This window comes from Muntiacus reevesi, chromosome 15 (genome assembly GCF_963930625.1).
Source record: "Muntiacus reevesi chromosome 15, mMunRee1.1, whole genome shotgun sequence".
Lineage (NCBI taxonomy): Eukaryota > Metazoa > Chordata > Mammalia > Artiodactyla > Cervidae > Muntiacus > Muntiacus reevesi.
The window spans coordinates 64,037,924-64,064,171 of NC_089263.1; the positions used below are offsets into that span (position 1 = coordinate 64,037,924).

At 41.9% G+C, this 26,248-nt stretch overlaps 1 protein-coding gene across 9 annotated transcripts in view; it reads left to right on the forward strand.

Annotated features, from left to right (window-relative positions):
• The first annotated feature begins 1,657 nt into the window (after positions 1–1,657).
• The window catches only part of MARK3 (microtubule affinity regulating kinase 3), a 102,062-nt gene continuing 77,471 nt past the window's right edge, over positions 1,658–26,248 (forward strand). For 3 of the 9 annotated variants that reach the window (XM_065905885.1, XM_065905887.1, XM_065905890.1), the window contains exons 1-2: positions 1,659–2,322; positions 23,364–23,555. In XM_065905885.1, the coding sequence (XP_065761957.1) occupies positions 2,272–2,322; positions 23,364–23,555 (243 nt within the window). In that variant the 5' untranslated portion in view covers positions 1,659–2,271. Of the gene's footprint in view, positions 2,323–23,363; positions 23,556–26,248 lie in introns of those variants that run through there. The other 6 variants (XM_065905886.1, XM_065905892.1, XM_065905889.1 and 3 more) reach the window with 4 other exon arrangements.

A 26,248-nucleotide genomic window follows, 5' to 3' on the forward strand; every position in this document is an offset into this window, starting at 1 on the left:
CTGGCCTGGGCCTGGCCTACCCCTCCAGTCTCACCACTCACCTCTTGACCTTTACCTAAACCACCACGTTGCTCCTCATCTGTACAAGTCATCTTGCTTGGCATCCCCTTTCAGCCACCCTCACCTGGCTAACCCGACTCATGCATTTAGATGCAGCATAACCACCACGCTTCCAGGAAGCTTTCTTGACCACCTTCCCAGGTTGGGGGCCAAATGTGCCTACAGGGACTCCACAGTCTTGTGCTCACCCACATTTCTCAGTTGAACTGTGTGAAGCATACATTTAACTAACAAAAATCCAACCATCTCTGCTTGGCCAAAGAGAGAAAGAGAAGGGCATTTTAATTCAAACAGGGCAACCTTTGGCCTGAACACTTTCCTGAGAGGAAGCAATGGAAGCCCTGACTGCATCTTAGTACTCCTATGTCCTAACGTTGTGAGCATCTGTCCTTTCTGGGAGTGATTCTGGCGTTTAAAGATCTATGTGTCGCACAGGGCAGGAAATGTCCCAGACAGAGCAAGAAGAGTCACATCCTGGGGGACGAAAGGAGAAAACATTAAAAATAGGAAAGGAAAAGCAGGACATACCCAAAACAAGCGCTTTTCTTTTATAAGTTTTAGGATATGAGTTCAAATCCCAGCCTTGCAGCTAACCAACTTGAGTATTTTGGTCACGTCACTGTAACCTGTTTAGACTTGGGATCGCTAGGTGTGTCTGCCCATCTTAGAGGGTTACCCCGAGGCTTAAATGAGCTAACAGATGTATGGAACCCACAAGGTGGACTCTCAGTAGCAGATCACTGTTACTTCAGCTCCTTCCGCCCTGGCTTCTCAGAACACTGCACTGAAGCATTCCGTCCACCGACGGCCAGACTCTGGGCAGGTCCACGCGTTACAATCAGAGGTTCAGGAGCTGGAAGGGTTGCAGGGGAGGTTCTATCTCCAACGCCTCAGTCTGCAAGCGTCCACCAAACTCCGACCCAAGGTGGGACCCGGGAACGAAGAAGAGTCCGGTTATAACCCTCCCCCCGACGGAGATTTACGCAGTAGTCCCAGGGGGACTCTAGGGCTCCCGGCCCCCTTGTAGCACTCTTCCTTCTGCAAGCTGCGTCCGGGTCTATCTCCCTCCCGACCGCGAGTTCCTCGTGGGCGGGACGGGTCTGCTGCCCTCAGGATGCTGAGCTCAGCCTAGGGCTGCTCAGCGTGCCGGGGGCAGGAAAGGTGACTGAGTTCACGGTTCCCGGGTCACCGTTAACGATGCAGGAACTCGGCTCCTCCCCGCAGCCCTGACCCCATAACTACTGTCACGGCTCCATCTGGATGCAGCGCGCTCCCAGCTTTTATTGAGGGACGCGACCTCGGCTGTTGCACACAGTAGACGCTCCATCAACACTACAAACGCCAGTCCAACAGTCTTAGCTCATGCCGCCGCCCAGGACCATTTGCCGGCTCCTTCCCGACGACCGCGTGCTCAGGACGCCGGGAACCCGCCGCCCCAGCCACCCGCGGGTACCAGCAGCCCTTCCCTGCCATGGGCACCGCCCCCTCGGCCCGGGAGTCGCCCCTAGCAACAGCAGTCCGGCCGGCTTCCTCGGGCCGCGCTGATTGGCCGAACCCCGGGAGGCGGCGGTGTCGTCACTTCCGGCATCCGGAGGCAGCAAAGGAAGCCGAGAGGCGGCCATCTTGGGTCCGTGAGGCTCGAAGGTGCCGGGAGCGGCGGTGTAGGCAGCCACCGGGCGGAGGCTGAAGCGGAAATAGAGCCGGAGGGAGAAGAGTAGCCAGGCGCAGGCGCCGCTTCCGCAGTTCCCTCCATGGTCGGCGCCCGCAGCTCGCGGGGACCTGTCTCGCACTCCACATCCTCTTCAGGGGCCGCCGGCGGCGCTGTGTGGAGGCTCAGGCGCTGAAATCCGCGGCGCGACGGGCGGGGGCGGAGGAGGAGGCGAGGGGGTCCGGGCCTGCGGGGCGCCCTGAGGCGCGGGGACGCCGGCGGGCCGAGCCGCAGCCCGCCGCCGCCGCCGCCGCCGGCGGCCCGGCCCCGCCACCGCCGACCGCGGGGCTCCTCGGCGCGGCCGCCGGGGCCGGGGGAGCATGAGCCCCGCGACCCTCCGGGGGACGGCCCGGGCCCGGCCCGGGTTCTAGACGGCCGTGGGGGAGGGGAGCCGCCCTCCCGCGGCGCCGCTCCGGAACCGCCGGGCTCTCTTCGCCGCGACGCCGGCCCCGGGGCCGCGCTGTTTTGTTTCGCCCTCCCGTTGTGAAGTGAAGTGAAGTAAAATGTCCACTAGGACCCCGTTGCCGACGGTGAATGAACGGGACACTGAGAACGTGAGTAACCTCGGCGGCCGCTCGGGTTGGGTCTCCGCGCGCCGCCCCCGGGAGCGCGGCCGCATCCCTCTCCTCGCCACCTGGGGTCCGGTGGGCGGCCCGTTTCCTGAACGCGCGGGGCGGGAAGCGCATCCGTGACTATGCCGGGTGCTCTCTCGGAAGCGAAGCGCTGAGGCTGCAGCGTGGCCGGCCGCGGTCCTGAGAGGCGGTGGCCGCGCAGTGGGCTCTCAGAGCGTGTGTCGGGTCTCCGCTACCAGACTCTCTTCAGATGAAGTAGGCAGCTCTTGAGAGGCTCTCGGGTTAAAAACGGGTTCGTGGTGTTGACTAAACGTACTTAATTGGACCAAGTGGACTGTCCTTTATGCCTCTTTCTGTAAATCGTCTGCAACTGAGTGTAGTGACAGTCACTAGAAGTAAACGCCCTCTGAGGGATTTTTTCGGCCCCCTTAGGTGGAACTCCAGAGCTACTCAGAAATTCTTGGAGAGAGTTTAGACTTATCGAGTAGCAGCCGCGTTTCCAGACGAATCTGTTTTGAAGGAGTTAGTTGAGCACCTTTCAAATGAGGGTGTGTAGTCAAGCTGCCTGCCTCGCACTGCCTAACCGAGGGTTACCCACTCTGGGCTTAGCTCTTCTCCTTCCTGAAAAGAACTTGGCTTAGATGAGCTCTTTGGTCTATCCTGGCACTTACATTCTATGATTCTGTAAAAGGAACCTTGGCTTTTGTTCTTGTGAACTTTTTAAAAAGGCAAGGAACAGCAGTTTTAGTGACTGACAACTTGTAGTAAAAATTCCATTCCAGAGATGTTGACTCTGTCCCAGTGCGATTGGAACTCTTCTAGCTCTGGCTTCAGGACTGTTCCCAGTCTAGCTGTGAGTTATCTTCTGTTAAAAACAAAAACATCTAGGTTGGGGGTGGGGATGGGGGGATGGACATGTACACACTGCTGTGTGGATAACCAGCAAGGACCTAATGTATAGCACATGAAGCTCTGTTCAGTGTTGTGGGGCAGCCTAAATGGGAGGGGGCTTGGGGAGATCGGATACATGTATAGGTACGGCTGGGTCCCCCTCACCTGAAACGCTCATAGCTTTGTTAATTGGCTCTACCCCAATACAAAATAAAAAGTTTTTAAAAAGTCTAGAAAATAACTTGTAAAGAAACTTCACTGGCCTTTTATTATAAGTGTTATGAGGTAATTCCTGGCAAGAAAATGCTGTCACTTAGGAAAAGCTTCCTTGCTCTGCCTGTTTTCATGCTTTCAATAACGTCCTGAGACCTTGTGACTTAGTGGTATCAAATACCTTTATTTCACTCTTCAAAATGCCACTTATTTGCTGGATAACCATTAGGTGATTTAATCTGTTTATGTAAATCTTGGCCTAAAGCATCCCTTTACGTATATTAATGGATGATATTTAATGCTCTTTAACCTGGACATGAATTAGGAAATTACATGAAAAGCAGTAGAAAATCTAGACAAGGTGAATTGGTGAATTTCATTTTCTCATAGAACCTAATTCTTCATTGTTTTCTTGTTCTTTGACTGTGTAGAGTGGAGCAGGCAAAAATGTGAGTTAACTTGCATCATTGACTTTCACTCAGAGAAGCACAGTCTTACATCGAACCAAAACAGGAGGTCCATACTTCCTATTTTGTTTCTATTATTTTTCTATTTTTTGACTGCACTGCATGGCATATGGGATCTTAGTTCCTTCACCAGGCGTGGAACCTGGGCCCCCTGCAGTGGATGCGGGGAGTGTTAACCACTGGACCACCAGGGAAGTCCCAGGAGCTCCATAATTTCTAAGTAAACTATAATCAGAAACAATGATAGCAGATTTGTGATAATGAAGGGTTTACACCAAATGGGTCTTTACTGGTTTCTCTGTTGAATTTGTTGAATTACGGTGTAATCTTTTTGTGTGTCATTAGAAATTACTAACTTTAAAAAAAATGTAGGTTATGGAGTGTGCCTTTATTCTCTTGGAATGTATTTAAAATTGAATTTCTGACAGTGATAAAATAGAGGTTTGTAGTACATCATTGCATTATTTCTCCATGCCCTCTTTTTAACTCTGGTGTTGACATGTTCTGAAAGTAGTTGTATATCTTTCACAGTGTGATACCTTGTGTGGTGTTTCATGTCTGGCATATACCATATTATTTACCTGATACTACTGAACTGAGTATTAGACTTCCTGCCAATTGAGTAATGAGGGTTCAAGAATGAATGGGAGTTCTCAGTCTGATGGGCAGCTCTTTTAAGTTGTGTATGTTGAGATAGAACATTCACTCTTCCCAAGTGTGCAGTTTGATGAATTTTGACAAATGTATGGTTATGTAATCACTATCACGGTCAGGTTAGAGAACCTTTCCATTGCCCAGAAAGGTGCCCTGTTTCTCTTCACAATTCCCTCTCCCTTCCCCCAGCTGTTGGCAACTATGGATCTGTTACCTGTCTCTCTGGTTTTCCTTTTTCTGAAATGTTACTTAAATGGTGTCAAAGAGCGTATAATTTTGTGGCTAGCATCTTTAATTTGGCTAATATTTTTGAGAATTATTTGTGTTTGTGTGTGTATCAGTAGTTCATTCCTTTTTATTGCTGAGTAGTAAGTAGTTCATTGTTTGGGTGTATAGCAGTTTTTTTTTAATCAGTTCACCAGTTGATGGACAATTTTGGCTGTTTTTTTTTAAAACACTTTGTTCAAATTGGAGTCTATATTGGGTCCACATATTATTAGATGAGTAATATGTGAAACAAGTGCTTTTTTTACTTTTTTATTTATTTTTAACAAGTGCTTTTTTTAAAGGCAACAAAAAGTTTGCATTTTAGTTTATGTTCCACAGTCGACTTGTATAGAGGTCATGAACAGATTATGTTTGTGTACTGGTAAATTTGAAATGTATTTTCCACTTACATTTCAAAGCATATGACACTTTGTAAGTAAGCCTGGGTTACTTGCCAAAGTACCGGAGGCCCTGGAATACTTTGCCACTTAAACAGCTCCTGGTCTGTGCACATTGTGTCCTTACTTATTGCATTATTTGTTAATGCAGACAGTCATCAGAATTTTTTATCTCTGTGAAATAATAAACTGATGTTGTTATTGTCCAGCCAGCCACTGGCAATTTGACTGTTACCCTGCTCAGACCTGAGTGCCTGCTCTGTGTGTGGCACTGTGCCAGGCTCCATGGAGGATATGCCTAGGAACTCCATCACTCCTCTGCCTCTGGGCTCCCAGTCCCCGAAGAACACACCACCCCGAGCTCTGTGAAACTAGCCCGCTAACTCTCAAACTGGAGCAAACACTGGAGGGCTTATGGAAGCTCTGATGGCCAGGCTCACCCCTAGACCTTGATTGTAGCTTTGGGGCCCTAGAGTTTGCGTTTCTAACAAGTTCTACCAGATGATGTTAATGCTTCAGATCTAGGGACCACACTTTAAAGAATTGCTGTGTTAGTATTCAGTGAAGGCTTGCTGACTAAATTATGTTCCTTTAGATTGTCTTGTGACTAAAGAAGAGATTTCAGTGGTTTCAATAACATTTTCAGGTTCCTTGAGTTGTAAAATTGGTTCTTTGTTGAAAGTGAGGTTATCAAGAATAAAAATAGTTACTGGTTGTTGAATACTATGTATCAGGCAACAGTACTAGGTACTTTATATAATATTTAAAACATGTCCTGTGGTTTCACTTAATCTGCTTAACTTCCAAGCACAACTGTCTATGGAATCAAGCGGTTTGAGCCTTAAAAAAAAAGGTTGCTCTCTGAAGAATTAGTGTTTTTATTGGGCAAAGTGTTTGGGAAAAGATCTTATTCAATTTGAGAGTTGTTTTCATTTCTTTTTTATGTAAATTAGGTGAAGGTGGAAATTTTCAGTGAGTAGAATATTTGTCGTTTTGAGTGTGTGTGTGTAGGCTTGGCTGTGTCTGACTTCTTTGCAACCCCATGGGCTGTATAGCCTTCCAGGCTCCTCTGTGAAATTCTCCCAGCAAGAACACTGGAGTGGGTTGCCATTTCCTACTCCAGGGAATCTTCCTGACTCAGGGATCGAACCTGGGTCTCCCGTGTCTCCTGCAGTGGCAGGTGGGTTCTTTACCCCTGCTCCATCCGGGACACCCCTTTGATTGTGTAGTGCATGATTATTTGTATTGTAATTACTTTTAAGAGATTCATACACAGTTTAATATGAATTAATGGTACTTGTTTGTTACCTTTAATTTCAAAGAGGATTGCTCTGGATTCTAAAACATGGCTAGATTTTATCCCTGGAATTTGTTTCCAAGTTGGAAGTAAGAGTCAAGGAGTATAGCCACTTCTGATCACCACTGGGAAGATTAAAGTATTAATTCACTTGTCTCCCATCCATTTTAAACTTTCAAAATAATGAGAAAACAGATCTCTTCCTTGGGAATCTCCCAACTTTAATGTTGTCTTACACAGGAATTTAAAGAATGTGCTTGGAATTGATCTACAAGTAGTCACAAAGGGTTTGTGCTGACCCACATGCACCTGCCTGTACAGTAATTGAGAGGGCAGAAGTTGGCACTGGAAGAAAATGACTTTTTTGAGGCAAGTCCAGCTTTTTCTTCAAACTAGATTCTTTAGCACTGCCCTTAGGTCACCTGAGCTGCTCGGTGATGGTTGGTTAGTCCTGCACAATCTTGTGTAGAGTAGATAAGGCATTGTTTCTACCTTATTGCATCTGGGTTACCTGGGATCTTGGTTTTCAGAACTGAAGCTTGAACAAAGCTTAAGATGTTTTGTTTGTGTTTCTCACTAATAGGCAGTTGCTTGGGGGGAGGGGGTGGAGGTTAGATATTGTGGGATTTGTGCTGTTCATTTGCCTAGTTATGTCTTTGATTCTTCGTGACTCTGTGGACTGAGCACACCAGGCCTCCCTATCCCTCACCATCTCCCAGAGTTTGCCCAAGTTCATGTTCGTTGTATCGGTGAAGCTGTCCAGCCTTCTCATGCTTTGACTCCCTCTTTTCCTTCTGCCCTCAGTCTTCCCCATCATCAGGGCCTTTTCCAGTGAGTCGTCTGTTTACATCAGGTGACAAAAATACTGGAGCTTCAGCTTCAGCATCAGTCCTTCCAGTGAATATTTAGGGTTGATCTCCCTTAAGATTGGCTGGTTTGATCTCCTTGCTGTCCAAGGGACTTTCAGGAGTCTTCTCCAGCGCCACAGTTTGAAGGCATCCATTCTTTGGCGTTCTGCCTTTCTTATGGTCCAGTTCTCATGACTGCACATGACCATTAGGACATTTTATATGAAAATCTATTTTGGGAGAGTTTCGTATGAAGTTTGAGTAAGCTGAACTCAAGGGTCTTATTCTAGAATTTTATATAGCCCCATTCTTTTTATAGTCAGTACCTTTATGACTTCATTGACCACAGTAGCAGATTAAAATGAGAATCCCAGGGAGGAGTAAACATAGAACAATTTCCTAACACAGCCTTCCACTCTTAGTCTTACCATTCTTTGTCCAGAATCATAATTTAAGCTGGGCAGGCAACTTTTATTGTTGAAGGCACATGAGGTGTTTTTGGTGGCACTCCATTCACATTCTGTCTTCACCTCTTTCCGTGTCTTCCTTCCTTTGCGTAGTCCTTGCCTGTCCCAGACTTGCTTTGGTATTCATGGGCGTGTGTTAGCTTCACTAGTGAATGGACTAAAGGAGCTTATATAGTGTTTCTCTTAAAAGAAGGTTGCCTTCTAGACATTAAAGATTTTCAATGATAAAGAACTTTCGACATACTATGGTAATGTATTCCAGTTTCTTTTTCTTTCTCTGTTAACTTAGGTCAGGTGCTTAACATTTATTTCCTGTTTATTATATAGTTATCCTACTTATTATTGCTGTGGAACTAGCCACTCCACAACTTAGTAGTGTAAAACAACAACTGTTTCATTGTACTCACAGATTTTGTGTGAGTAGTGTAATTTAAATGGGAATGACTTATATCTGGGACTTCACTTGGGGTATCATGAAAGGCTTGGGGATTTGAACAGCTGGGTTGAAAGATGCATATCATAAGTGAAAGTGAAAGTCGCTCAGTCGTGTCTGACTCTTTGCGACCCCATGGACTATATACAGTCCATGGAATTCTCCAGGCCAGAATGCTGGAGTGGGTAGCTATTCTCTTCTCCAGGAGAATCTTCCCAACCCAGGGATCGAACCAGGTCTCCTGCGTTGCAGGCAGATTCTTTAGCAGTTGAGCCACCTAAGACTACTTCTTAATCTGGCACATTGACAGGTGTTGTTAAAAGGCTGCTGGGGCCCTTGGTCAGAGCCACTGCGTGGGCCTCTCCAGCATGGAGACCTTAGTGTGATCAGACGCGAGGTGGCTTGATATTTCAGCAAACAAGACAGAGCTGCTTGCCTTTTATGGCCTATTCTCAGAAGTCACATAGTATTAGTTCTTAAAATGCTAAAGCATTCCGGGGCGCCCAGATTCAAGTGGAAGGGACATCACCCTTTCCTTGTAATGGGAGTCAGAGACTTTGGGGTCATGTTTTCCAGCCACTGTAATAGTTACTCTTGGAGTTTATAATCTGACCTAGCGTTTTTTGTGTGCCCTTGGACAAGTTTTTTAACTTCTTCATGTCTCATCTGTAAAATGAGGTTTTACCTCATCTATAAAATGGGATTGGTGGTAGTAATCAGCTCATGGGGCTGTTATAAGATAACACCTTCCATGCTGTGGCCTGCCCTACCTCTCTGCTCTCATCTCCTGCCTCGTCTCACTCACCGTGTCCGTAGACCCGAGGATCTTCTTGCTGTTCTTTGAGTACACCAGGGACACTCCAGCCTCAGTGCCTTGGCGTCGGCTCTTCTCTTTGTCCGAACACTTTTCTTCCAGGTACTCTCATGGCTCATTCTCTCACCTTCTCTTTTCAGGCATCACCTCGGTGAGGTTTGCTCTGACCATTGATGGCCCTCCCAACCTCCCTAACCCTGATCTAGTGTTTTTCCCCCCATTGCATTGTCACCTTTAGCATAGTATATAGTTTATTTATTTCTTAGGTTTATTGTGTTTTGTCGATATCCTCTGGCATACTGAACACTCCATGAGATTTTTTTTTAATTGATACTATTTCAAATACCTAGAACATGCTGGTCATTTATTACAGGTGATCAGTAAATAAATATTGGTTGAATTAGTGATTAAATGGGACAGTATGGGTAAAGCATTTAGAATGGTGCCTGACACATAGTAAGTAATAGATAAATGCTAGCCATCATTAATGCTTGTTTATTGGTGTTTTCATCTCATCTCTATGTTGTCATTTCTTTCATCTCTCATGTCCTGTGTCTTCAGCCGCTTTTTTCTGTAATTCGAGTGATTTCATCATCTTTCTCCTTTTTTAAAACCTCAGATAGCTTTCTTAAAGGGAGGCTTAATGGGAAGAGTCTGGGCTTTTGAAGTCAGAGTTAAAGATGGGAGCCTAAGACTGTGGTTGAGGGAGAGATTCTGAAGTCACTTCTGAGGTGGAGTGGACCAGATGTGGAGCCAAAAAAGAAGGAGCAGCAAAATATGAGAGAAATTTGGATTTGGAGTTAGAGGCTTGTGTTTGAACCTGGTCTTCCAATACTAATACAAGTAATTTGACCATGGGCAAGTTAATTACTTGTCTGTGCCTCATTTAAAATTTTTTAATATAATTAAAAACTTTAATTGATGTAATTGACACGTAGCATCATATTAGTTTCAGGTGTACAACATAATGATTTGATATTTGTATATGTTGTGAAATGATCACCAAAATGAGTCTAGTTAATATTCATCACCACATAAAATTAAGCGTTTTTTTCTGTTCAGAGAATTTTAAAATCTACACTCTTAGCTACTTCAAATATATAATTTAGTATTATGTATTCAATATAATATAATCCGCATGCTATACATTACATCTTTTTATCTAACAGAAGAGAGTTAACATCATCTATTCAGGGTTGTTGTGACTGAAGAAACTAACCCCAAAAAGTGCTTGGCCCAGTCTGCTCCACATGATGAGGATTCTGAATGTAAATGTCAAAGTCCCTCTTCAGGTAGCTTTTGTAGTGTTATTCTAGAAAGCTGGGTAATCTAAAGTTTGGTTCATTATTCAAAGTTACGGACCCACCTTTCTAATTCTGTTTTTTCTAACTGTTCACCTATTTTCCTTGACTTTTCATCTAGCAGTTTCACACCTGCTGGTTGCCAGTTCTTGTGTTCTAAGAATAGAGAGAGAGAGAATTATTACCATCAAGGAGCTCTTAGTCAAGTACTTCAGTGTAGGAATTAACTAAAGCAAGGGGATGCAAGACAGAAGTGCCAGCCTAGTCAAGAACAGAAAGAGAAGAAATTTCCAGCAGTCATGATGTCAAGGAATTAAGCCAATTTTTTTTTCAGTGTTAGAGGTGTGTGAAAGAATTGTGAGAGGTGAAATTGGCTAGACCATCAGGTTAAGGGATGTCTCTCCTGGCACCCTCCAGGCTTTTTAAGCTTTCCTTGTGCTCATGTCAGGCTTGAAATGGCCTTCATCTTCCTTTAAAACTCTGCTACTTGTCTTTCAAAGACTCCATCCCCATTTTTCCCCTCCATCCTGGTTATCTGTTTTTCCTTCATCTTGCCCAAACATAGTCATGTTGTCTGTGTGCTTAGAGCTGCATTGTCCAGCACAGTAGCTACCAGCTATGTGTGGCTACTGAGTCCTTGAAATGTGACTGGTCTGAGTTAAGATGTCTTGTGTATAGAAAGTATATTCCAGATTTTAAAGACAGTGTGAAAAAAGGAATGTAGAATCTTACTCTTTTTATATTAGGTGTTGAAATATTTGGGGATATATTTTTGAAAATAAATTAAAAATTGAATAAAATTAACCTGTTGCTTTAATAGAAAGATGAAAACTTCACACATTTCTCACAAACCTGTTGGATGGTGCTTGGAGTAGTCACACTTTGATTTTCTCGTGGGGCAGGGATTGCCCCTGGTTTCAGTTACTGTTCTCCGTTAGCTCCCCAGCTAAACTGTGTGCATATGTTCTATTTGTTTTATTCCTCTGTAGAACCTGTTATTTAATGAGTACTTAGCATATAATTAACTGGTCAGAAGCTACTGAGTCAGTTTTCTTTAGCTGCAATTTGTGCTTTATTCTTCTGAGGGTAAGTCAAGTAAATTTATTTTTCAGTATGTTTCATTATTACGATGCTTCATCTGCCATACCAGTAATCAGTTCAGTTGAGTCACTAAGTTGTCGTGTTCAACTCTTATGACCCCATAAACTGCAGCACACCAGGCTTCTCTCTCCATCACCAACTCCTGGAGCGTGCTCAAACTCACGTCCATCGAGTCGGTGATCCCATCCAACCATCTCATCCTCTGTCGTCTCCTTCTCCTCTTGCCTTCAATCTTTCACAGCACCAGGGTCTTTTCAAATGAGTCTGTTTTCACAACAGGTGGCCAAAGTATTGGAATTTCAACTCCAGCATCAGTCCTTCCAGTGAATATTCAGGATTGATTTCCTTGAGGATTGACTGGTTTGATCTCCTTGCAGTACAAGGGAGTCTCAAGAGTCTTCTCCAACTCCACAGTTCAAAAGCATCAGTTCTTTGGTGCTCAGCTTTTTTTATGGTCCAGCTCTCAACATCCATATTGATTACTGAAAAAACCATAGGTTTGACTAGACGGACCTTTGTTGCCAAAGTAATGTCTCTGCTTTTTAATATGCTGTCTAGGTTGGTCATATCTTTTCTTCCAAGGAGCAAGCATCTTAATTTCATGGCTGCAGTCACCATCTGCAGTGATTTTGGAGCCCAAGAAAATAAAGTCTTTGTCACTGTTTCCATTGTTTCCCCATCTATTTGCCATGAAGTGATGGGACTGGATGCCATGATCTTTGTTTTTTGAATGTTGAGTTTTCGGCCAGCCTTTTCACTTTCATCAAGAGGCTCTTTGGTTCCTCTTCGCTTTCTGCCGTAAGGGTGGTGTCATCTGCGTATTTGGGGTTATTGATATTTCTCCCAGCAATCTTGAGTCCAGCTTGTGCTTCGTCCAGCCCAGCATTTCCATGATGTACTCTGCATATAAGTTAAATAAGCAGGGTGATGGTGTACAGCCTTGTTGAACTCCTTTCCCAATTTGGAACCAGTCCGTTGTGTGTCCGGTTCTAACTGTTGCTTCTTGACCTGCATACAGATTTCTCAGGAGGCAGGTCAGTTGGTCTCGTATTCCCATCTCTTTAAGAATTTTCCAGTTTGTTGTGATCCACACAGTCAAAGACTTTGGCATAGTCAGTAAAGCAGTAGTAGATGTTTTTCTGGAACTCCCTTGCTTTTTCAATGATCCATTGGATGTTGGCAGTTTGATCTCTGGTTTCTCTGCCTTTTCTAAATCCACCTTGAACATCTGGAACTTCTCGGTTCACATACTGTTGAAAGCCTCACTTGGAGAATTTTGAGCATTACTTTGCTAGTGTGTGAGATGAGTGCAATTGGGTGGTAGTTTGAGCATTCTTTGGGATTGTCTTTCTTGGGGATTGAAATGAAAACTGACCTTTTTAGCCCTGTGGCCACTGCTGAGTTTTTCAAATTTGTTGGCATATTGAGTACAGCTCTTTCACAGCATCATCTTTTAGGATTTGAAATAGCTCAGCTGGAATTCCATCACCTTCACTAGCTTTGTTCACAGTGATGCTTCCTAAGGCCTGCTTGACTTCAGACTCCAGGATGTCTGGCTCTGAGTGAGTGATCACACCATCGTGGTTATATGGGTCATTTAAGATCTCTTTTGTGTAGTTCACTTCTGTGTATTCTTGCCACTTTTTAAAAAAAATACTTTCTGCCTCTGTTAGGTCCTAATACCAGTAATAAGCATTTTATTACAAATGAAACCAAGTTGGCTGAATTTATGCATATGAACAATAATAGTTCCTCTTCCCTATTATTCATATTCTTGGAAACATTTTCATAAACTCAGCTGCAGAAGTCACATCTTGATGAGTGTGAGGCCATTCTCTTTATTCCTGTTAATCCCTATATATCATATCCCTTATCTTCCCAAGATGTTAGTGTTCTTCTGTGTGTTCTTAAACCTGTATGTTTTGTGCTTTGTGTAAATATTCCAGTCTCATCTATGCATCAAACCTGTTGCCTCTAACTGTAGAATAGCACTTCTGTGGTATGAGTCTGCCACATTTTACCTACTTGCCAGAGGTTAGAGGCAACATAAAAGACACCCTGTGACTTTATAGAATATTGTAATCTTTGTATCTTTATATGTATATACCTATCAAACTTTTTATGTTAAAATAAGTTTAGACTTAAAATTGTGAGATTAGTACAGAGTACATACATATTTTTCACTCAGTTTCCCCTGATGTTGAACACATAGATACCAGTGAACCAGTAAAGTTGCTCAGTCGTGTCCGGCTCTTTGCAATCCCATGGACTGTAGCCTACCAGGCTCCTCCATCCATGGGATTTTCCAGACAAAGAGTACTGGAGTCGGTTGCCATTTCCTTCTCCAGGGATCGAACCCAAGTCTGCGTTCCAGGCAGATGCTGTACTGTCTGAGCCACCAGGGAAGCCGGAACCATGGTACAGGTATGAAAACTAGGAAACTGACCCTGGTCCAGTACCCTTAACAAGGGCTGCAGAGCTTATGTGAATTGTCACCTGCTTTTCTCCAGGGTTCTTTCTCTGTTTCAAGATCCAGTCAAATATCCCAAAATTTAAGTTTGTCTAATGTTTTCTCAGGATTAGATTAAGGTTATATCCTTTCGGCAAGAATGCCACAGAAAAGATGCTGTGTTGCTCTTAGTGCATGCTTTTGAGGGTACAGTGTGATGCAGGTATGTCTTGTTACTGGTTTTAACCTTGATAACTTTTTATTTCTGAGCTTTATTTAACTCTTTTTCGAGGCTGACCTGGTAGCCATGAAATATGTGTCCATGTACACTTTAGAGTAAGTTTAAAATTACTCATAAACTACTAGCTAGAAATGTTAACTGAGATTGCCTTGAACTTACAGATAAATTTGGGTAGATTGTATAATATTATCTGTCCAAGACTGTGGAATTCCCATTTTACAGTATATAGGGTATCTTTTATGTCTTTTATTAAAAATTTAAAGCTTTGTCCAGGGAGCTCTTGCATAGTCTTCAAGTTAATTTCTACCTACTTTTTAGTTTTTATTGCTATTGTGAAGGTTATTTTTTAGTTAAATTTTGTGGTAGGTTACTACTCATGTAGGGAATGTTTGTTATAGGTTGATCTTGCACCTTGCTAAGCTCTCTCTTGAGTTCCAGTGGTATTTCCATTTCTTTTGGTTTGCAGGTGGTTTATATCATCTACAAATAATGACATTTTTTCTCTCTTTTTAAGATTCTTTTTTTTTTTTAATTTTTTTTTCTTTTTAAGATTCTTATAAATTTTTCCTACAAGTACTAGCCATGAGCTCCAGTTTTTTGTTAAATAACGATAGTGATAGTAGGCAGCTTTGTCTTGTTTCTGATCTTAAGAAAATGATTCTAAGTTTCTCTGTTTAGGACTTCCCTGGTGGTCCAGTGTTAAGAATCCGCCTGCCAGTGCAGGGGGCACGGGTTTGATCCCTGGTCTGGGAAGACGCCACATGCCATGGGGCAGCTAAGCCCACGCACCACAGCTGCTGAGCTGTCATGCTGTAGAGTCTGCTCCGCAGCAAGGGAAGCCACTGCAGTGAGAAGCCCGTGCACTACTACTGGAGGGAAGCCCCAGCTCCCCGCAGTTAGAGAGCCCACACGCAGCAGTGAAGACCCAGTGCAGCCAACAAATAAAAAATGAAGTCTCTCTGTTTAGCGTAATATTTGTTAAAGGGTTTTTGGTCTATGATTTTTGTCAGATTGAGAAAGTTCTATTCTATTCCAAGTTTGCTAAATTTTTTAAAACACAGGTTATTCAGTCTTAACAGGTATTTTTCCTTCAGTGAATGAAATAACTGCTCAATTGTTTTCAAAAGTAAATTTTGACTTTGTGACTATCTTTATAAAGTACAAAATACTTGAGGAACAGGTTTTTACTGTCATAGTTTGGATTTGTAGACCCCCCCACTTTTGTAGATTTTTCCCCCCACTTTTGAAAATCCTGCCCATGTGTTAACGAGGTGGCTTGTTATTTTAAGGATTAGAAAGGATGTGTGGGCACACACATTTTATAGACGAGGCCAAGCTCTGTTCAGGAAAAGTTAAGATAGAGCATTAAGTTGCTGTAAACATTTAAACCTGATTTCTTAAGTAGGCCCCTCAAATTTCAGCTTGGTGCTTTAGCAGGTAGATCCAAGGGCAAACCTGGAATCATACAGTTTAAAAAATCGTATAGTTAAAAAATTTTTTTAGTGTGTGTGTGTCTTAGGTATATTCTCATTTGTGTCATCATAAGCACAATAATTTATATTCTATGGTTCTTTGTTCCCCTCTAGGTTTCCTTTTTTTTTTTAATTAATTTTTATTGGAGTATAGTTGATTTACAACGTTGTGTTAGTTTCTGCTGTCCAGCAGAGTGAATCAGTTATGCGTACATCCGCTCTTTCTTAGATTTTATTCCCATGTAGATGATTACAGATGTAGGTTCTTACTAGTTACCTGTTCTACCACAGTCGTGTGCATATGTCAGCCCCAGTCTCCCCGTTTGTCCCCCACCCACCTTCTCCCTCTGTAACCATAAGCTTGTTTTCTACGTGTGTGACTCTGTTTCTTTTTGATAAATAGGTTCATTTGTACCATTTCTTTATATTCCACATACAAGTGATAACACATGATAGATGTCATTCTCTGTCTGACCTACTTCACTCAGTATGACAGTCTCTAGGTCCATTCAGGCTGGTGCAGATGGCATTGTTTCATTCTTTTTTTTTTTTTATGGCTGAATAATACTGCATTATGGGGCTTCCCAGTTGGCGTGGTGATCAAGAACCAACCTGCCAATGCAGGAGACGCAAGAGACACAGGTTTGATGCCTGGGTTCCACAGAGTAGGAAATGGCAACCTGCTCCAGTATTTTTTTTTTTTTCCTTTGTATTTTATATTGGTGTATAGCTGATAACAACGTCATGATAGTTTCGGGTGGACAGCAGAGGGACTCAGCGATTAATATACATGTATCCATTCCACCCCCAAACTCCCCTCCCATCTAAGCTGCCACATCACATTGAGCAGAGTTCCCATTGTGCTATACAGTAAGTCCTTGTTGGTTATCCTTTTTTTTTTTTTTTTTTTTTTTGAAATTAAATGTCCACTTTTAAATGATGGGTGTATCTAAGAAGCCATAACAAGGAAAATTAGAAAATATTTGTAACAGAATAAAAATGAGAAGAGAATTTACCAGAATTTGTTGCATGCAGATGAAACTGATTGATGCAGTTAAGTACAACAGGGAATCTTGAATAAGATATGAAAGCAAATAATGGACACTAGCATAAAATTTTGTGAAATTTGAACAAAATCTATACTTTCATTAATACAGTACCATGTTAATTTGTTTTGTTTCTTTAACAACATAGTATTTCTTTGTATTCTCAGAATTGGATTAAAAGTTTTAAACCTCATTCAAATTTTTTTTTAAGTCACTAAGATAATAAACTTTCTAGACTTTTAGTAGTAACTACTTCAGTATTCCTGCTTAGAAAATTCCATGGATAGAGGAGCCTGGAGGGCTACAGTCCATGGGGTTGCACAGAGTCAGACAGATTGAGTGACTGAACACACACCCACTATTCCATTTTATATATATGTTTTGTTGATGGACGTTTAGGTGACTTCTGTGCTGCAGTGAACATTGGGGTTTTTTGATGATAACCATTCTGATTGGTGTGAGGTGATAGCTTTTTGTAGTTTCTATAGCTCTTCTACATGTAGACAAATTTTTAAAGAAGAACTAATATGTATAGCAAAATGGAGTGCATTCCTCATTCAGTTTTTATTGCTTCTTTCTTCAATATTGATATGGCACCTGGGACAGATTAGTGCTTTGGCTAAAAGTAACTAACTTATACCATGACTTAACCAAGTAAGGGTTTATTTGTCTCACAAAACAAGTCTAGACAGCCTCTAGCTTTGGTTCAGCAATTCAATATTGTTGGAGTTGGTGGTTTTTAAAAATATTTTTATCTTCTCTCTCATGTTTCAGACCTGCAGCTACAGGGTGACTTACAGAGCTGTAACTCTTGTGGTTTCATTCAAGGCAGCAGAAGGGAGGAAGAGGCCATATTAATTAGAGTACTTGTCTGCCTTTATGAGAAACAAAGTTTTTCCAGGACCACCCAGTAGACTTTCACTAATGAGAACTGACCAGAACTAAGCCATGTGCTACCTCCAGCTACAGGGAAGTTTGGGAAAACAAGAATTTCACTGACCGTGTTTCCTCCCCAAATTCACATCTGGCTTCTGTTAGATAAGAAGGGAGGTATGGATGTTGAGTAGATACCTACAGTATTTGCTCCATTCCTTAATATTACCTAGCAGCTTAAATATTTTGCATTAAACAGAAACTTTAGTTTGAAAATGAACACTTTATGAATTTGTTAATACTCTTTTATCTTTGCCTTGATTCTGCATAATTTTTAGTAGCACTGCCCATGTTCTAGTTTTCTTGGTGGATAAAGTGGTTCAGCTCAATTCCCTGAGAGAAAGATCTGGACTCTTTTACTCTTTAATAAAGATTAAATTAAACAGCTTTGAGTGCCTGTTGGGTTTTTAGTGCTTCCACAAAAAGTGGCTACTATTATGTCACTTTTTGTTGTCACCTTAGGGAGAAAAAAATTTATGGATAAACTGGCTAATAGTGCAATAATTTAGTTATTTGCTAAAATGCTAGGAAATTTTTTCTTCTTTGGGGCTACTGATGGATGCATGGGGAAGATGGAAGCCAAGTCGAATCAAAAATGCAGTTTAATTTGCTTCTGTTCTGAGAAGTTTTTAGTTAAACACCTTAGATTTTAAAATTTAAGGAATTTATCAAACTAAGTATTCTTAACTCTGTTGGAATTTAGCAAACATCAGCTATTTCAATCTGTTATATGAGTTTATACACTTGTGGGACAACACAGTTTTCTTTTTGGATTTGTGTTATTATTTATTTGCATGAGGGTGTATTACGTAGGCTGGGTTATGCTGTGGTAACATACATGACCAAAATCTTAGTGGCTTAACATTGACTCCATGAAGCCTGATCTTCATTTCCAGGCCTTTTGGTCCTATGACCCTCACTTTTTGGACAGTATTCTAAATTCAGGAGAACAGAAGAACACAGGGCTAGAGTCAAGCACTGTCAATAAATACTTCAGCATGAAAATGGCATATTCACTTTCACTCATATCTCATTGGCCACACTTGGTCAAATGACTGTGGAACCTCAGGTTGAGTTTGTCTTTCTAGGAAGTGAGTGTAGTATGGTGGATAAGTGTCTACAACAAAGTAGCAAGATAGAGATAGATACAAGCAAAGTACATTGGCAGTCCAGAGAAAAAGCAGTTCTGCTGGGATGCAGGGAGAGTCAGGGAAGATTGCTTAAAGATGGTGACAAATGACTCAAGCATACGGGAATGAGTAGGATTTTCTTAGGTTTGAGTGAATGGAAGAAAGGGCACTCAGACTGAGGGAGGCTCACGCTAGAGAATATAGCAGGTGATATAGCAGCGGAAGAGTAATGGATTAGATCAGAGAGGACCTTGACTTCATTTAATATTCGTGCAGCAACAATGTATTGCGTAGCCACCATAGTAGGCACTGTTACAGTTTCTGGGAGTATCTGATAATGAACAAAACAGACAAGGCTCTGTTCTCCTGTAGGGTACATGCTAGTGGAGGTAGCCCTAAGGAGTTAGTTTGGGGGAGCAGTTGTTTGTGTCTTGTTTTTTTAATGTTTTGACCTTGCTTCAGGCAGCATGTGGGATGTTAGTTCTCTGACCAGGGATGGATCTGGGCCCCCTGCCATGGAAGTGCAGGGTCTTAACCACTGGACCACCTGAGAAGTCTCAGGATTTATTTTTTTATTATAAGTAGCTTGGAGAGTAAGCAAAGGTATAAACTTCATGCTTATGAATTTTAAGGTTCTTCTAATATTTCTATTTCACATGTAGTAGAAGACAGTTGATTTGTGCAAAAGTTAGTATTTTGTCTACTTAACTGTGCCGCACTCCAGAAAATTAATTTTATGTAAACTAATTAATACATGAAGGGTTGAATTTGTGAACATAAAAATTAAAAGTGTATGTTTGCATTTAAAAAGCTTTTATAACCAAAATTTTGAATAGTAGTTTAATTTTAATAACTATGTTTTCATTGCATAAGTAGTAAAACCACTTGACGTACACCTCATGGTTACAGGGACTTTGTTTTATGTACTGCTGGGTTTGTGACACTCAGAACAATGCCCAACTCATAATTATATAAAATCTGTTATACATTATCATTCAATAAATATTTGAATAGAAGAAAGAAATTTGGGAGATAAAAATTTCTTGTAATTTAACCATCTGAATGCTACAGTGGTTAGTGTTTTGATATCATTTATTTAGTCATTCCAATATTTATTAAGGCTTCCCTGTGGCTCAGTTGGTAAAGAATCTGCCTGCAGTGCAGGAGACCCAGGTTTGATCCCTGGGTCAGGAAGATCCCCCTGGAGAAGTAGATGGCAAACCTCTCCAGTATCCTTGCCTGGAAAATCCCATGGACAGAGAAGCTTGGTGGGCTGCTTTCCATGGAGTCACAAAGAGTTGGGCACGATTGAGCAACTAACACTTTTCACTTTCCAGTGTTTAGTACCTGTTACATATGTCAACTACTGTTCTAAGATACAGGAATAGGAAATTACTGTCCTTGTTTTTATGGAACTTACGTCTAGTTTGGAAATAAGCATATCTTGAACATGTTTACCAAAATTCTTTTAAAACTGTACTTTGTTGTTGTTCAGCCTTTAACTTGTGTCTGACTCTTTGTGACCCCATGGACTGCAGCATGCCAGGCTTTCCTGTCCTTCACTATCTCCCAGAGTTTTCTGTAAACTCATGTCCATTGAATCGGTGATGCCATCCAACCATCTCATCCTCTCCTGCCCCCTTCTTCTCCTGCTCTCAGTCTTTCCCAGAATCAGGGTCTTTTTTTTTTTACCAATGAGTCGGCTCTTCACACAGGTGGCCAAAGCATTGGAACTTCAGCATCAAGTCCTTCCAGTGAATATTCAGGGTTGATTTCCTTCTAAAAAACCCCATAGCTTTGACTAGACAGACCTTTGTCAGCAAAGTGATGTCTCTGCTTTTTAATGTGCTGTCTAGGTTTGTCATAGCTTTCCTTCCAAGAAGCAGACGTCTTTTAATTTCATGGTTGCAGTCACCATCTGCAGTGATTTTTGGAGCCCAGGAAAGAAAATTTGTTACTGCTTCCACTTTTTTCCCTTCTATTTGCCATGAAGTGACTGGATGCCATGATCTTTGTATTTTGAATGTTGAGTTTTAAACCAGTGTTTTCACTCCTCTTTCACCCTAATGAAGAGGCTCTTTAGTTCCTCTTGCTTTCTGCCATTAGAGTGATATCATCTGCATATCTGAGGTTGTTGTTGTTTCTGCCTGCAATCTTGATTCCAACTTATGATTCATCCAGCCTGGCGTTTCGCATGATGTACTCTGCATATAAGTTAAATAAGCAGGGTGACAGTATATAGCCTTGACATACTCCTTGTCGTATTCCTTTCCCAGTTTTGAACCAGTCAGTTGTTCCCTGTAAGGTTTTAAATAGCTGTTGCTTCTTGATCTGCATACAGATAGCTTTCTCAGGAGGGAGGTAAGGTAGTCTAGTATTCCCAGCTCTTTAAGAATTTTCCACAGTTTATTGTGATCCACACAGAAGCTTTAGCCTAGTCAGTGAAGCATAATAGGTGTTTTTCTGGGATTCTGTTGCTTTTTCTGTGATCCAGCAGATGCTGGCATTTGATCTCTGGTTCCTCTGCCTTTTCTAAATCCAGCTTGTACACCTGGAAGTTCTCGGTTTACGTACTGTTGAAGCCTAGCTTGAAGGGTGTTGAGCATTACCTTGCTAGCGTGTGAAATGAGTGCAGTTGTACACGATGTACGTTCTTTGGCACTGCCCTTCTTTGGGATTGGAATGAAAACTGACCTTTTCCAGTCCTGTGGCCACTGCTGGGTTTTTCAAATCTGCCAACGTATTGAGTGCGGCACTTTAACAGCATCGTCTTTGAGGGTCTTTCAGTAGCTCAGCTAGAATTCCATCACCTCCACTGGCTTTGTTTGTTGTAGTGCTTCCTGAGGCCCATTTAACTTCACACTCCAGGATGTCTGGCTCTAGGTGAGTGATCACACCATCATGGTTAGCCTGGTCATTAAGACTTTTTTTGTACAGTTCTGTGTATTCTTGCTATCTCTTCTAAGTCTCCTGCTTCTGTTAGGTCCTTGCCATTCTGTCCTTTATCGTGCCCATCCTTGCATGAAATGTCCCCTTGATATGTCCAGTTTTCTTGAGGAGATCTCTAGTCTTTCCCATTCCATTGTTTTCCACTACTACTTTGCATTATTCATTGAAGGTCTTACTATTCCTCGTTTGTAATGGGCTATTTTCCCAAAATTCTCATTTGAAAATTAGAATCTTTTTGCTACAGGAATAAAGTTGTTTAGATTTGCAACCAGTTTGTAAAAGTTTTTTTAACTTAAAATAGAAGAAAACCTATCTCAAAACTTGGTACAGAAGGGATAGAGATTTAGTAAGAGGAATATAAAAATCTAGATGGAAATTAACGTGGACATTCTGAAAAGGATATCTTTTGTGGAATTCAGAGGTTGATGGCACAAATTCTTAAGCTTTCACTGTAAAATATAGGGGTTTTTTTTTGTTTGTTTTTGTTTTTTTTCATTTTTCCTTGATAAGAATGTGTTACCAAGTGTAGTTTCTTATGTTTATCACCTAGAATCAGGCTTGTTTTGACCTACAGGTAGAGAGAGAACATGAGAAACAAGGGACATTTTCCAGGACAAAAAGCTAAAAAGGAGAAAGGAATGAAGGTGCTTGAAAGTGTCCTGAGAGGGAGAGGAAGCAGTTAGTGGTCATGAGAGGTAGGCAGTGAGGTGTGGCAGCCTTGCAGCGTGTGTGGGGAGAAAGGACGCGCTAGGCAGCTGGTTGGTTATGCATGCAGAGCTGTCCTCATCAGGCATTTGTAGCTCAAGCACCTTTCTATTTAATGTGGTTAAAGGCATTTATGATTTGTTTTACCTTTTTGGAGTATGTTGAGTACTGTATTCATCTGTTCAACAAATGTTTATCAAGGGCTTTAGAGTCTGGCACACATCTTAAAAATCATTGTTAGCAGCATAGTTTAGAAAGAAGTTGGGAATCCATATTCTCTTTGGATTTCTCACTAGTGATTTGGTGGTGAATAAATCTCAAGATATCCTCATCTGGTGAATGGTGATGTTACCTGTTCTACCTGTATCATAAAGTGTGTTAAGTAAAATATGTGCTGGTATATTTAATAGCATGTGGGAAAGTTAAGTTCTTTATGACTGTAAGGCAGTCTTCTTTCTCCTATTTTATGTTATAGCCACATACAGAAAATAACCTTATCTATCTGAACACCCAGGTGAAGCTCAAGACTGGTATTTCTCTTCTCAGCATTTTATTTTCCTCATGAGTTTATATCACGTGGGGGCTTCCCTGGTAGCTCAGACGGTAAAGCTTCTGCCTACAATGTGGGAGACCCGGGTTATATCACTGGATCGGGAAGATCCCCTGGAGAAGGAAATGGCAACCCACTCCAGTATTCTTGCCTGGAAAATCCCATGGACCGAGAAGCCTGAGGGGCTACAGTCCATGGGGTCGCAAAGAGTCGGACACAACTGAGCGACTTCGCTTCTTCGCTTTGTATCACGTGGGCAAGTCCCCATAAAGTGCCATATATATTGGGATTAAAATTAAAGCAGTGATGTTTTGTTCCTTCAACTAGAGACTCTTAAACCTTGTCAACTACTGTGGGTTCCTAATTTCCTACCCTTTGTTGTCTTGTTTTATTGTAGCACACGTCACATGGAGATGGGCGGCAAGAAGTTACCTCTCGCTCTGGGCGCTCTGGAGCACGGTGTAGAAACTCTATAGCTTCCTGTGCAGATGAACAGCCTCACATTGGAAACTACAGGCTGTTAAAAACTATCGGCAAGGGGAATTTTGCAAAAGTGAAGTTGGCAAGACACATCCTTACAGGCAGAGAGGTAAGTAACAAATTATGCTTGATTTCTGTTAATACACTTTTCTGTTTATTTCCATGTGAGAGAAAGAGGGACACAGTGTATATATTTGGACTTTCTGTAAGCTAATTAAACATTTTTTAAGAATAGGAAGCTTATATATTAATTATCCTGGGAGTTCTTTTACTTTTTCATTTCTTTACCTGTTGTAAAGATTACATATTGAGTGTTTGAATGATCTTTGCCTTTATAAAGAGGTAGCATTCTTTTTCAGTGGTAAATGTCTACCACCACAGTAAAAATGTTTAACTTCATTACAAACTCATGGTACTTGGAAAAATCAAGTGTTGACTGTTTTTATAAATTTATCCTCAAGAAGCTTCTTCATCTCCCCAAACATTTATCTCATAGCTTATGTTTGATAGGTTATTATGTAGAAAGGCACATGCTTTCCTAATTTTTGTTATATTTGCTTTCTGCTCAACCACATTCCGTGTTTATCAAAAACACTTCCATTAAAACTGCTCCTGAATTAAGCCCCTCCTCACATAGGCTTTGGGCAGCACAGAGCTGTTTTGGTGTCTGGGTTCTGGCTGCACTGGGTCTTGGTGGAGGCGCGGGCCTTTGCTGGCGTGCAGGCCCCTCAGCTGTGACGCAGAGGCTGAGTTGCTCTGTGGCACATGGGGTCTTAGTTTCCCAACCAGCCATCAAACTTGTGACCTCTGCATCGAGCAGTGGATTCTTAACCACTGGACCACCAGGAAAGTCCCTGTTCTGCTTTTTTTTTTTTTTCACATAGTTTCTTGGATTTGGATCTTTGTACCTGCTGTTTCTTGCCTAAAATACACTTCATCCTTTTGTATCAGAGTCACTTCTTGGGGAAAGTAGTGGTTGACAGACTCCCTTTCCCCGGGCATGGCACTCATGATAAAAATCATGATACTTTCCCCCTAGATAGCATTTACCATTACGGTTATGTAAGTAATATGTTTTACTATTATAATTACAATTATGTTGCAAATGGCTTATTTATCTGTCTTTCCGCTCTAATCTATAGGGAAGACATCAGCACAACCATATTTGGCACATATTAGGTACTTGTTGTTTAGTCGATAAGTTGTGTCTGACTCTTTTTTGACTCCATGGACTGTAACGCCCAGGCTCCTCTGTCCATGGGGTTTTCCAGGCAGTGGATTTTCCTGGAGTGGATTGCTTTTTCCTTCTCCAGGGAATCTTCCCAGACCAGGGATCAAACCTGCATCACCTGCATTGACAGATGGATTCTTTACCACTGAGCCACCAGGGACGCCTTAGTAAATTTTTTTAAAAAACTTTATTTTGTATTGGTATATAGGCGATTAACAAGTAGTGTTGTGATAGTTTCAGGTGGACAGCGAAGGGACTCAGCCATACGTATCCATGTATCCGTTCTCCCCCTGTACTTAATATTTACTGAATGAACTTAGTGTTACTTTTGAAGGAAGCTGTAAAGAAATGATCCCCGTGTGGCAGAGGCTCCTGATACGTGTGCCAAGGCAGTGTTAAGGTGTCCTGAGGCCTGCAGTCCTCTGTGCAAGGGCCTGCTGGAGCGGGACCCACCCTGGGTTTGCTACAATTTGCCCTACAAATATTCTAACTTCCTCTGTGTTCTGAGACCTGAAGAAGGTTGTGCATCATTGGTCTATTCTAACGGGAGTCTTAAGTAAAAACTCTAACTAAAAATTTGCCTCTTCATCTTTCATCTCAATTTTAGTGACACTTCCCTGGTTAAGACTCCATAGGGATGCGGGACTGCTTTTGGAATCAGTAAATAGCATGAGTTGGTGGAGCTTTGTTTGCTGCCCTAGATCCAAACTTTTTGAAATAAGGAACAGAACCTCTGAGTTTATTTACCCCAACCAGTTTTAGGTGGTTACTTAGCCAGTTTCCTTATATAGATAGAGATGGTGGGTTAAAAGAGGAGTGAGACAGATAGACCTTTTCTGCTTTAACATAACATATGTGTGCTGGAGTTAGACTTACAATGTTTACATCTAGTATGTTCTCTCCAGAAATGCTTGAATTTGACTAGATAGTGGCTAACTTAAAACACTTTTTTTTTGAGGTCTGAAAAAATTGATTTTACTTTTTCTCCCCCATATTGTAGGTCTTACCCAGAATCATGTAAAATATAAATGTTATAGAAATTCATTATGTAGAAAATAAAATTCCTGAAACTTTCTCCCAGAGGATCACTTTCAGCAGTTTGGTATACATTACCACAGTTTTGTATATACACAGTAACTTTTTGTTTATTTTAACAAGAAAGGACATAATGGTAGTTTTTCTAGCAAGTGGTTGGTCACGTCTGGATGTTGGTGCTTCTAGATCTGACGCACTCTGTTTAATGGGATGTTGCCTCTTCTGGTGTGTGCTGGCACCATGGTTTACCTGTATTGATGGGCCTTGAGTGGCTTCTGATTTTTTTGCTATTACAAACATCTGCACTAAATGTCCTTACACATAACTTTCTGTCCTTTATTAAGAGTGTTTCTGTAGGTTAATTTCCTAGATGTCTGGAAATCCTGGGTCAGAGGGAATGTGAGACTGTAGTTTGTTGCTGTTCAGGCAGTAAGTCGTGTCTGACTCTTTGCAGCCCCATGGACTGCAGCACGCCAGGCTTCTCTGTCCTCCACTGACTCACATTTTGCTCAGGTTCATGTCCATTGAATTAGTGG